The following is a 13,662-nucleotide window of genomic DNA, read 5'->3' as shown; positions in this document are numbered from 1 at the left end:
TGTAAATATATCAATCACATATTATGATACCTGTCTGAAAACTATGATGTATTAAGATACTGTTTGTGCAAATATTAATCCATTTCGAAAAAGTGTATTAGCTCCATATTGCTCCGTATTGCTGATGCGCGGTGGTTGTGTGCTGTGCATTAGCGTAATATGAGTGTGTAACATGAGGTAATTTACAGCATAATTAGACCTTTTTATACGGCTGCCATATTGTCAACATAGCTTGTTAAATCACCTCTCCACTCCTCTGCCACTCCCCTGCTCTTCTGTCATTCGCTTACCCTTCTTCTTTTTCTTTTTCATTTGTTCTAATTCCAGGGCTGGCCAGGTCTTGCCTGGATTTGAGCAGTGCTGGGTTTCAAAGGGGTAAGTGACACCTTACCTGTAATTTCATGGTTTCACTCCACCTGCCTTTGAAGTCTCAGACTGGAGATGCGTGTGTGTGTGTGTGTGTGCCTTTTGAAAGGTTGCTGAAGAAAGAGTTTTAACACATTAGAAATGGGATTTTGCAGAAGTATTTTCCAAAGATATGTATAAAGATACATTTCAACCAGTGGATTTTATAGCAGAATGCTCATTACACCAGTCTGAGTGATGTTCATACGTCTAAGCATTCGCTTTGTTTGCTTGAACTTAAAATGGTTTGAATGGGATGAAGGTTCGCTCTCTCACAATGTCTTCTACACGCCGCAGCAAGTTCCAAACTCATCAAAGTGTAAAGTGTGAATGTGTTTTCAGGCCTTTGATACTTTTGCCAATCCAGCAGAATAACAGAGCAAACACAGCAGTAACACCCCTGCCGTCAGTGTATCAGACGGATTGTAAGTGTATAGAAACAAGGGACATCGTTGAGGTTTGCAGTGAAGAACAGCCTCTTGCTAATGTCATTTGTGTTTACCGTTGTCTTCTGTCAGCTTGTGTACTGTACTGTGTGTGTGTGTGTGTGTTCGCAGCAAAGTTTGTTCAATGATAGGCTGTTCTACTTCGAGTGTTGATAGACAAATGATGCATTTTTTGTTATGAATCTCTTTAGGAAACGCTGCTCTCTAATCATCATCTCATTCACATAGCGTTCACCATACGCCATGACATATGGGGCTTTACATTACAGTACAGTGAGGTGCTACGTTTACTATAACATTCCTTAGCATACACTACCTAACAAAAGTTTTGTTGCCTATTCTAGTTTTAGGAACGACAAACAATAACTAGACTTCTAGTTGATCATTTGGTATTAGAAGTGGCTTATATGAAAGGCAAACGCCTATAGATTATGCTTATTTTACCAAAATAAAATATGATCATGCCTTGACTTTTCATTATTTATTTAGGACAGTAAGGTCTGACTTTGTAAGTCTTGACCTTCTTTGTTTGAACTTTGATGCGGAGGCAGAAGTGTGAGAAGGAGCGCTATCCTGCTGAAGAATTTACCCTCTCCTGTGGTTTGTAATGTAATGGACAGCACAAATGACTTCATACCACAGGCTGTTGGTGTTGCTATCCACTCTACAGATCTCTCGCACACCCTGATGCTGAATATAACCCCAAACCATGATTTTTCCTTCACCAAACTTGACTGCTTTCAGTGAGAATCTTGAGACCAAGTGGGTTCCAATAGATCTTTTGCAATATTAGTAAATAGTAACTTAAGCCAAGTGCACACTGTGTGATATCTAACAGTAATTTTTCTTACTGAAAGTCGCCTGATAGACTATACAAATTTAGTATACAACAACAAGTATACATACTTAGGGTGTAACGGTAGCCAAATATCATGGTTGGTTACATGGCTTTTGGGGTGACCGTTTAATATGGGTTTGGTACAACACAAATGAGAAACAATTCTCCAGTGCTTGTTTGTTTTTTTAATATGTGTTTTGTCACAAGCAGCTACAGAACTGAAAAACAGAATATTGAAAAACAAAACTTTATGATTCAGAGACGTTGTATTACACTCCTAATGGCTAAGTCTGACCATCTTCTGAAAGAGCAGAAAAACATTAAATTTTAAAGTATAATTGTGCGTTACATTTAAGATTCAGTATGTTTCTAAATCTCTTTAAGTGGAAATACTAGCATAGGAGGCCCATCTATCTGATTTTTAAAGCAACAGCGGGTGCAACTCATGTTCAATCACTGCTTTTGTGTCACTGTTCCACACTAGGTGGGACAGTGTTTTATTGTCTATTTTTTTTTCTATGTAAAGAGAACTTGATGGATGAGCCTGACCACACTCACGTCTTTTGCAGTACCATCTGTTGGCAGCTAGGTCTCTGCAACTCTCACATGGTCGCCTACCGAAGCTAAGCAGGGCTGCGCCTGGTCAGTACCTGGATGGGAGACCACATGGGAAAGCTTGGTTGCTGCCAGAAGTGGTGTTAGTGACGCCAATAGGGTCTTATTTTTTGTTCTACATAGAACAGCATATGTTTATTTATTTATCTATCTATTGGATAAACACGTTTGGATTTACTTGCATTATTATCCATTATTATTTCAAATTGATTCCAACCCTGGTTAACCCTGAGCAAATAGCTCTAAACTTACATTTTACCCCATGTTATTTTGTGCCCCGCACTTCCCTAGCTACTACAAAGGTTACATTATATCATAAGTAACTGATCTGCAGTACTGTCAGGTTACTGAAAAAAGTAGCTAGTTTAGCTAATCACAACTGTGAGTATTGGTTAATGGAAATTGGTTAATGGAAATTCTGCAAAAGTTTATCAACACTTAGATAATAGTGTTAAAGTTTTGTGCAAAAATTTAATGGAAAAAAAAAAAACATACACTATTAACTGTAGTCATTTTAATCATTAGTAAAGAAAGCGATAGGCAGACTTGTCTTCCGACACTATAATAGTATATTTGCCATAACACCAAAGCCTGGACATTTTTGTAAACTATCACTTCAATGTTTGCTTGAATTACAGGTAAAACTGTCTAACATTACATTGAAAGTTTAACAAGAAGACATACTGCATTTGCAACAATAGATTTAAAGGCTAAAGATAAAATGCACCTGTGATGCCAATGAATAATGTTCATTTGATGATAAGGTCACATGTAACAAGAAAGAGCTTTCACGGAGTTTCCATTAAGTTGTGTGTGAGTGTGTTTGGGCTCTGCTTCAAGTTTTTGACAGGAATATCAGTCGATTTGTGCAGGGGGTTTGACCCTTCCCTCCCTCTGATTTTCTAAAACTAACAGAGCGACGCCATTGACCCAGCCGTGCACTTGAACCCCCCGCCTGCTCACCATTGCTCAAACTCTCACAGATTAAGGATCTTTAGAAACCACATTCATTCACAACAACTGCCAAAGACCGAGCCCCATTCTTTTCCCAGTAAATGAGTGTAATACACTTCCTTTGCAAATGTTAACTTGTTGCAACTGCACGGTATAATTTCAGCAGAAGCTCTCCGACAGGAAGTTTGCCTCTTCCACGACACTGACTCCAATCCCTGAAACGATAACTGTCAACATATCCCAGTGTGTGCGAGTTGGTGTCATGGCGGCTGAGAGTGTTTACCCATAACACAAAGCTGTGAGTTTGATGCATTAATACTACGGACCTGTGTAAACTGTAAACAACTCTCCAGTACCCACCTCTCTCGTTTTCTCACAGCGTTGCACATTCACATCTCTTTCTCTCGCTCTTTGTCTCACTTCTGGGTCAGATTAAACAATAATAACACAAAGCAGTGCCAATACGTAGCACCCGCTTTTTAGACGCAAACCACCAACAACTGTGGAGTTAGTTAACAGTGCAATCTCTTCCACTTTTATTTAAATATATATTTATTGTAATATTTTTAAATCCATTCACAGATAATTCACATTTCACCGGACAGTTCTCTCTGCCTTTTTAGCTTGATGTGTCCCATTTTAGTCTGAGAAAAGGGTGAGTGGGAGTATATGGAAGACTGGGTACGTCTACTGTAGATTGAGCTGCTGGTTCATGTTTGGTCATGGGGAAAGAAGGAGCAACCACACTCGAGGGAGCTTTTCTTTCTCCAGATGTTCGTCCCTCCTGCCTGCCTCTGTCTAAACCAATCAGTGTCCTGGATGCCGGCCTATCCAAAGCGTACAGGGTTACCTGGTGGGAGCTGACCTTCAGGAATTCACTAAGCAAAGCCTAAAAAACACAACACCTTTTGGGGGAAAAGGGAAATATGTAGGGAAACAGTTTATTTAAGTCATGTTAACAATAAATCTACTGAGTCACATTGTATCTGAAATGAATTCTCATCACAGGTATACATTACACAGTGTGTAAGAGAATATTCGAAAGTAGCATTTCTGTGTAACAGAGACAAGGTAGTATCTTAAAGACCACCTACTCTACGAGGGGGGGGGGGGGGGGGGTACAGCTGCTTGTTGGATAATACTTTGCTGTTACAACAAGAAGGACCATGGTTTAAGTCGTAGCAAGGATTTTCTGTGTGGAGTTTGCATGTTCTCCCTGTGTGGGTTTGATCCGGGTACTTCAGGTTTCCTCCTACGGCCCTAAGACATGCAGGTTTGATGAATTGAAGATACTAAGTTGTCCCTCCCCTGACTTGTGTTTAAAGGCTGGGACACACCAAGCTGACGGTCAGCTGTTGGCCAGCATTTAGCTGTCGGGGAGCTTCTGTCAGGCTAGTTTGTTTGGTATGTTCCAGCCGTCACCTCTTGTTGGGTTCATGTTGGAGGGAGTTTGCTCAATTCAGCATGTAGAATTGGTGTTGCCGTCAGTGAAAGAGGGCACTCTGATTGGCTGTTCCATGAATCAAAGTGTGAGAAAAAAACTGAAGTGACAAAACTAAGCAAATGATTATTAGACATATCAGATTATTAGACATATAAACAAAAAATCCCAACACAGGCTCATTGTGGATTCGTACCCCTGTTCACATTCCTGGAGAGAGCAAATTTTTAGCCAGAGGTATGTCGGACCATTTGGTCTTTAAAGGGCCATGAAATCTCCCTTTTTCAGTTCAAGTCTACTTCAGAAATTTTTCAAAAAATGCTCTGAGATGGGTGTGGAGCAGCGCTGTGAGCAGAGGGTTGAGTGGGCGTGGCCAACAGTGCAGGGGAAAAAAGAGTGGAGCGATTCGGGCGAACTGTCAGTTGGCTCACAAAATGACAAAATGACAAACCGTGAGATAACTGATCTTTTAGTTTACAAAGTTAAAATGCAAAGAAATAAAAAGTAAGTACTGTAATGCCCTGCTACATTTGTCATTTGTAATCTCATATACACATAACCACAATTTGTTATTACATTATGAAGATAATCACTATAACACTATAAATGAGGACTTCTCTCCTACTGAATCCCTGGGTTCTGAATGCAGATACACTGGATAGCAATGCAGTCTCTTGCCCTGTCTATTGCAACCATTAAACCTGCTGGCAAGCTGGAGGATTTTAAACATGTGCAAACACAGCAGCACGAATAAAGACGTTGTGTCTCAATGCTAACCTGATGGTAACGAACTCCACTGATAAAAGAAAAGTCTGCCATTTTCCAGTTATCATACAGCTCTCTCGACAAACATGCTTTATGCAAACCAACAGCTTTGCTGTATCAGCCCGGACAGCATTGCGGGGAAAAACATGCAGCAAACCCTGTGGATCCTGAAAACAAACACATACGTCCCATGTCTCACCCTGTAAATAAGTCTCCCAGCTTGGCAGGTCTGCCTTGCCTTTAGAAAGCATGCTCTCATGAATAATTAAGAAGCTGGCTCTTCTCATAGGATAAGGAAACTCCGCTATGAATAATATTGAGAAACCGACGCGTCATCACTTCACTTACAGTTTTGCGCTACGTCACCGATTTTGATCCTGCCCCTTGAATTAATTTAAACCTGAAAGGAGAAATTAGTTGGCAGAAGCTAAAAATTTTCCAGTTTTCCCCAGAATTAAAGATAACAGGTGCTAATGTTGTCTTAACAAATGCTCAACACGCACAAATCTGTTAAAATCTCAAAAAAAAGTACTCCAGGGTTTCTTGAATCTTTAAAACCAACGCTACGAGACGGTATGATGCCGTTGACGGCTTATTTTGCTTTAAGCGTTACCAGCTGACTGCTTCCATTTGCACGGCTTTTCTGGTGTTACCAGTTTACCCAGAAGCTCACTCTGTACATCGGCTGACTTGGGACACACAACAGAGTTGACTGCAGCTACAGGGTTCAAGTCTGGTAAAAAAAAAAAATATTCCAGAAACCAGAGAAAACAAAAGCAAAAAACTAAAATATTTTTTTTTTCCAGATTACTTTTAAAAACACTGCTGGTTGGGTTTATGGACAGAAGTGACTTAAGTGTATATTGCTGCTCATGCTCTAAGACTTTATGCTCTGGTGGTTTTATGCGAGAAGAGCATGCGCGAGAGAAATTTGAGATCATTAAAAAAGCATACACATCGACCTCAGGAGGATTAGCAAAAACAAAACTGCAAGAAGACATAACTCTGGTTACATATTTCGCTGTACCTAAAAATGTAGACCTGGGTACATATCTGCAATGAGCCTAGGTTGTCCCTCTGTGGTGAGCAAGAAATTCTATAAAAATTGTATATAAACACTGCTTTGTTAATGGTTTGTATGTGTATGACACTAGTTCTTCTTTCCCTCTGTTGAATGATATCCACCTGCAAATGGCATACATCATCTTATGCAGGCGCATAAATTCTCAGCAGTTAAAGACTTGCAGTACTAACAAACAGTACTTGCCTGTACCAACAAACAAGAGTCTTTATACACTTCTTTAGAAATGGTGTAGAAGTCTGACATTCATATACACACCAGGAGTCAGAATCTGACACAGGGACTATAGGGACTTTCACAAATATGAAAGTTTTCTTATGTTCTAGAACTTTTGGCAGAGGAACCTGCTTTTTGGTGTGACAGACCACAGGTATTGGGAATGTTTTAGTGCTAAGAATATAAATGTTTAGTTTAGAGGAGCAACATTCATTCATTCAATTATTCATTCACATATTCATTCATTTTTCTACGACTTAGTCCCTTATTTATCAGGGGTCGCCACAGTGAAAAGAACTGGCAACTATTTTAGCGTATGTTTTACGCAGTGGATGCCCTTTTAGCCGCAACCCAGTACTGGAAAACCCTCATCCACTGTCACATTCACACACACACACACACATTCATACACTACTGCCAGTTTTGTTTACCCAGTTCTTCAATACCGTAGAACAGAAATGCGCATTGACCCAGTGCTCGAACCAGCGATCTTTTTGCTGTGAGGTGACAGTGCTAACCACTGAGCCATCGTGCCACCCTAGAGAAACAACATTAACTCCTATTTCAGAGCAGTATATATCCATTAGAAAATTAAGTGCATAAATGTATTCTGACTGGATGGTTTTACAAGTGTTACAAGACACACACATTCAGAATGTTAATGTTAGCTGCTGAACACTGAAGAGCAAATCCATTGATGTGCAGCTCCACAATCCGAGCAAGCCAGTGGCGACAGTGGCAAGGAACAAAACTTTACCAACTGACGAAAGTGAAGGAAAAAACCTTGAGAGAAACCAGGCTGGGCATGACCATTTCTCCTCTGGCCAAACTTTTTGTGCAGAGCTGCAGTCTAGGTGCTGGAGGCTGGAGAACACTGGACATCCATCGTGGAGAAGCTGCCGGTGTGAGTAAGGCTCCCGTGAGTGTTCAGGCTGGTTCACGAGATAATTTCGGAGACTTGTCTTCCACTGGGTCTTTCAGGAATTAGTTTCACGCTCTCAATTCCTCCATGACCACCACAGTATCTGCTCAGGATATGGCCTACGCCTGGGTTATGGAGACATCTAGAATACTTCTATGGTTGGCATCATCTTTTCACAGGAATTGGATCAAATCATTGCATGATTTCTAGAGGCCTCGGGATGTTGTATCCCCATGTGGAAATAGAGAACAAAGAAAACGATCAACTTAGCTGCTGTTCATGGTGTATTTGAACAAGAGATATTAAATATCATTCCCAATGATAGGTTGCAGCTAGAAGGGCATTCACTGCGTAAAAACATATGCTGGATAAGTTGGTGGTTCATTTCACTTAGGCGACCCCAGATTAATAAAGGGACTAAGTCGAAAATGAATGAATGAATGAATATTAAATATCAATGGAAAATAGACGTGCTATAAATGAAAATAGCAGTTATATAAACATATGTAAAGCAGAGTCTTTCTAATGAAATGTAGGGTACATTAAGAAAGAAGTTTATCCTACAGGTGGTTTTTGCTGTTTCATTCGCATAACTTACAGTATATGTCTACAACAGAGGTTCAATAAGGCTTCCTCTTAGGGAAGCTCATTTCGGTTTATTTTGCCAACCGACAACTGCCGCTTGTTAACCAAATATTAACCGTTAACAGGTCAGATTAAAATAAAATTATTTTTTAATTAAAGATAGTAATTGTCATGTCTATATTGTTTCTGACACGATAAATATTGCAAATTTTATATTTAATATGCGAACAGCAGCATACAGAACATAACAGAGCATCTTCACACAACAGCATAGAAAAAAATAGTAAACTAAATAAAAAGAATAAAATAAATTGGACTGCCCATGATGTTTTTCACTTAAATGAAAAATTTAGATTACAAAACGAAAACACAGACTGAATCCTTTTTAAGAACCAGCATTGGCTGTTTATTTCAATCATGTGTTTTTTCTTTTGTCAAATGAAAATATCAGGCTACCTTATATCGATTGCTCCACAGAAAATATGTATTTAATAAATGATGCACTGTTATTATTACATCACAAAACCTCTTTCAACATTTTTATACAAGTCATTAAAGAATATGTCTTATGATTATAATTTATTTCCCCCGTCTCATTCTTCTCACTGACGATTCATGTGTGCGCATGCTGCGTGTGATAAAAGACAATGACAATGAACCTTAAGCCTTATATGTTGACTTTTAGTCAAGATTAAGATTAGTCAAGATTAAGATATGCTACTACAGCATATAACGATTTTGTTGTTTACATATTATATTGCATTCATTTGCATACATGTTTTATAAGCTATAAAATGAAAGGTTCAGTTGTGTGCAGCGTTATCATTATGTAAAAATCAAGAAGGATTTGTTTGATTTGTAGATTATGTAGGCTATTTAAAAAAAATTATATTATATATTAACTATTTTAATAACTGTAACTTTCCAAATGGAAAAAAGGTTGGTTTGCTGGATGTACAGTAAATCATCAATAGCCTATTTGTTGAGTTTATGGCGCCACCCCAGGCAGTACAGGGATGATTAGCATAATCACTGGTTTGGCATCATTTCGTCTGCGTTTGACTTGCGAATTAACAAATATGTGCACATTTAGAGGCCAATCACCGCAAACACAATTTTCTGTTTCAAAAAACGTGCACCACACTGCCTTTTATGTTGACAAGAAAAAAAGTGCGGTTCTCTTTTTTTATGTCACAAGGAAAGACTTCAAGAATCAACTGACCCGTATTGCGCGCCAGTGTTGCTGTCGCTGTTATAATTGTATTATTTAATAATATTGTGATATTTAAGATTTGTAAAGTCATACACACCAGATAACTTGAAACAGCGATCACAAGTCTCTCCTCCATCATTAAAAGTTCTCCTTAGTTGTCTTGACAACACAAACACTGCTGTCACCACAACGGAAACTCCGCCTCTGCCTTTATTTGATTGAAGAATGAAAAAGACGAGACTGACGTAATGTGTTTTTTCCACTCAGGGCTGACTTTTATTTCAACTGCGAGTGCACAGCGCGCAACAGCAAAACGCGAGGTGCGCAGTAAACCATTTAAAAGATGCACCTCTCTAAAAATGTATAAAATAATATTTTTTAATCATTTAACTGATACCATTAATCGTTTACAAACGCATCCTTTTGCTTAATAGTTAATCGGTTATTTTGAGCATCTCTACTTCCTCTAGTTGTTTAATAAGTTGAATGAAGCATTTGATGTCACTGTTGGTGGCTTATATTTCTTCAGAGTTCCCACTGATGGTCCGAATGCTAGAAGAAAAAAAAATTGTCTTGGGAAAAAATTACTTCTCAAGGAACTGGGCCTGTTCTGGGTAGTTCCTGTAACTACCTGGTGCTAACCTGGTGCAATAAACTGTTTAAGTATTTTTAAACAGTGGTCTCATTAATGTGCTAAATATTCTCAGGTGTTCATTGACTCATAAGGCATCATGAATCACATGTGCTGGTATCTGCTGTAGCCCCCAACCCCCCCAGCGGCCTCTGCCTTCATGCAGACTGCACTCGTCCCCCAGATGAACCTGTCTGTGAGGGCCAGTAAGGTTGGCAGTGGGCTGGATTAGTGAGCCTGTTGCTCGGCTTGGACGCTGCTTTTCTTAATGAGCTCTTCTCCATGGCTCAAAGATCCCGGCTTGACCAGATGTTCAGCCTGGGGGGTGAAGAAGGGGCGACATTACGCGTCGCGAGGAGCGCAGATAACGGCTCTGACCTCATGTCAAAGGGCCAACAGCATACGGCTAGAAACTCTCCTGGAAGTGACACCTGTGACTGATTTGTTAATTGACTTTAAAGGGCAACGCTGGAAAAAACGCAGAGATTGAATGAAGGAAAGAAAGATGTCTGATGCATTTAATGTGAGAGCAAAGAGGCAGACATGCACTGGCAAGTGTCCCGGGACTTTGACCGCAGACAGACCTCCCACTTTATACACCTGCTGCAGCTCGGCACAACATGTGTCTTTCATTCACACACGCACACTTGCGCACACACACAACTCCATTATTATGCTACGCATACAGAGCTTGTGATTAATGTTATGCTGGATTCACCATTCAGCTGTGATACTTCTGTGGCAACATTCTTAAAAATAAAGACTCCAAAATAGTGATTGTAAAGCATTTTAGGTTTCTCAAAGAATTTTTCAATCATGTTATTAAAACAACCACTTATTTTTCACTAGAAGGTTTTAAGATCACTATTAAATTAATGAACCATTATTTTTTTAAGAATGGAGGCTTATTTTAATAATGTTTTTGCATTTTTGTTACATGATGTAAATTGATAATAAAATTTAATAATAATAATATTACATTCAGAAAATAATAATATGTCATTCTTTATGTACTGGACCCTGTTACAAGTAATCTTTTAGCTTTTTCCCAACTTAAAATTTAAGCTTAAACAAAACAGAGTTCTACAGTCGTTTTTAGTTTTTATGACCGTTTCTTTAGCTGTAGCCAATTTTGGGGAAAAAAACATCTTTCTAAATGCTTCTAAAAACTAATATCTTGTTTTGTACTTTTTATCTAGAATTGTTTTTAGCTTTTGTATTCTACTTTTTTATTGCATTGTGTGGTGAAAATGCTTGTCTTTGAAGTTAAATTTGGAACATTTTATATAGAATATAAAATGTAAAGAAGTTGCCCAATTAAATACAATTTTTTATTATTTATTGTAATTGATTGTGAATAAATTTGTTTGTGATTGAAATGATTCAACAACTATGTGACAACTGTAATTTAACAACTCTATCAAAACTTATTTTTGCATGCCTTAACTGCATGTCTGTCTTTACTGTTCATCTGTTGGGTCCCCAAACATTTTCTAATAAAGGGCCAAAAACCAAGTATCATTGAGAGCTATGGGCTGAATGTAAATATACCAAACTATATTACAAAAAGGTTGAACTTAGGTTATTTTTTTTCATAATAATATTCAAACATAAATAGAAAATTTGACTTTAAATCGTATAATCTAATGCAGTATATATATATTTTTTTCAATTATAACTTTTTACAATAAAAACATTAACAATCACATTTACTGTATAACACAGTGGAATTCAATGCTGAATACACTAATCAAGCTGAACGTGCCGTTCCCTTCATTTGCTCACTGATGTCTGCATTGTCTTCTATTTATTGGATACATGCAAGATAAAATTTGATTCATTTAAAACATTTCATCGAAACATTTGATTTCTGTTTTTTGCATCTTAGCAATAAAGCAAACAAACAAACTGTTAAATTAAATTAGATATGACAGTGCCTTAACCATCCCCATCATTCTCCTTCTTTACTCAGATGGTATGGTGGGCCAAATCAAAGGTTACTATGGGCCAACCTTGGCCGGCGGGCCCTAGTTTGGGCATCTCTGATCTAAAGGCTAACTGATTTCATTAATAAGTAAAGTAACAGTGATGTGATACTGTTCAGAATAAGTAATTGGTAAAGTAATCCCATTATACTAAAGGTAATAATTAAAGGTAATTAATTAAAGGATCCTATCTCAACACAATTAATTTTGATGTGTTGAAGTCATTTGGCTTTAGCTTTTTCTTTTCTTTTATTCAATACACTATCTGACAAAAGTCTTGTCGCCTATCCAAGTTTTAGGAACAACAAATAATAACTCGACTTCTAGTTGATCGTTTGGTTTCAGAAGTGGCTTATATGAAAGACAAAGGCCTCTAGATTTTATTATTTGACCATATTAAAATATGATCAGGCCTTGATTTTTAATTATTTAATTAGGACAGTGAGATCTGACATTGCTTAGACAAAAGTATTGCCACTTAACAGAAATATGTACAGTATAGAATATAAAGTCATGCTGCAGTGGAAAAAGAATTAATATTGTGTCTGACTCCCATGAGCTTGGACGACTGCATCCATACATCTCCGCAATGATTCAAATAACTTCTTAATAAATTCATGAGAAATGGCAAAGAAAGCATTCATGCAGGATACCCAGAGTTCATCAAGATTCTTTGGATTCTTTTTCAATGCTTCATGTTACCTCAGACAGGCTCAATAATGTTCATATCTGGTGACTAGGCTGGTCAATCCTGAAGCACCTAGACCTTATTTTGCTTTTAGAAACTTTGATATGGAGGCTTAAGTATGAGATGGAGCACTATCCTGCTAAAGAATTTACACTCTCATGTGGTTTGTAATGTCATGGGCAGCACAAATGTCTCTGCAGATCTCTTGCACGCCTCATACCGAATGTAACCCCAAACCATGATTTTTCCTTCACCAAACTTGACTGATTTCTTTGAGAATCTTGGGTCCATATGGGTTCCAATAGGTCTTTGTATTTGTGATGATTGGAATGCAGTTCAACAGATGATTCATCTGAAAAATCTACTTTCAAACACTTTTCCAAATGATCAACTAGAAGTCAAGTTAATATTTGTTGCTCTTACAACTGGGATTGACGACAATATATATCAAACAATAAAATAAGAGGCAAGCACACATTTAGTATGTGAAAGATTTGTCTTTTTTTTGTTATTCTAGCACATTGTTTCAGAAAATCACTTGATAAATAAAATACATTATTATTATTATTATTCCTATTATTATTATTCCTATTATTATTATTATTATTATATGAGTAAATAGATTCCAAATAAATGTTCCAAATGGATATAAAGCCACTTTAACTATATAAGTGCTCTACAAGGTGATCAGCTTGACAGGCAGTGAAGCGAGAGGACGCGTAAAGTGTTAGAGTTTGTTTTGTTTCTCGGGTTATATGAAGAGAAGCTGTTCCCTCCTCGCACCCCGAGCTGACCTTGCTATCCCAGGGCAGGAGGTCTTCTGTACAATAGCGGCCCCTGTCCCAGTACTGCACAAAGGCCTGTCCGTGTCGATTAG

The 13,662-nt window shown here is 38.0% G+C and overlaps 1 protein-coding gene and 1 long non-coding RNA gene across 5 annotated transcripts in view; both read left to right on the top strand.

The window, feature by feature from the left end:
* The window catches only part of LOC147834145 (uncharacterized), a 762,525-nt gene that overhangs the window by 247,131 nt on the left and 501,732 nt on the right, over window positions 1-13,662 (top strand). The window lies entirely within an intron of this gene.
* Window positions 1-13,662, top strand: part of pimr47 (Pim proto-oncogene, serine/threonine kinase, related 47) — a 149,615-nt gene that overhangs the window by 44,232 nt on the left and 91,721 nt on the right. For 3 of the 4 annotated variants that reach the window (XM_087279085.1, XM_087279083.1, XM_087279088.1), the window contains exon 7: window positions 328-375. In XM_087279085.1, the coding sequence (XP_087135211.1) occupies window positions 328-375 (48 nt within the window). Of the gene's footprint in view, window positions 1-327; window positions 376-1,042; window positions 3,272-13,662 lie in introns of those variants that run through there. The other variant, XM_087279087.1, reaches the window with a different exon arrangement.

This window comes from Danio rerio, chromosome 13 (assembly GCF_052040795.2).
Source record: "Danio rerio strain M-AB ecotype USA chromosome 13, GRCz13ab, whole genome shotgun sequence".
Lineage (NCBI taxonomy): Eukaryota > Metazoa > Chordata > Actinopteri > Cypriniformes > Danionidae > Danio > Danio rerio.
Note: the sequence above shows the minus strand (reverse complement) of the source record. Positions and strands in the feature narration are given on the sequence as shown.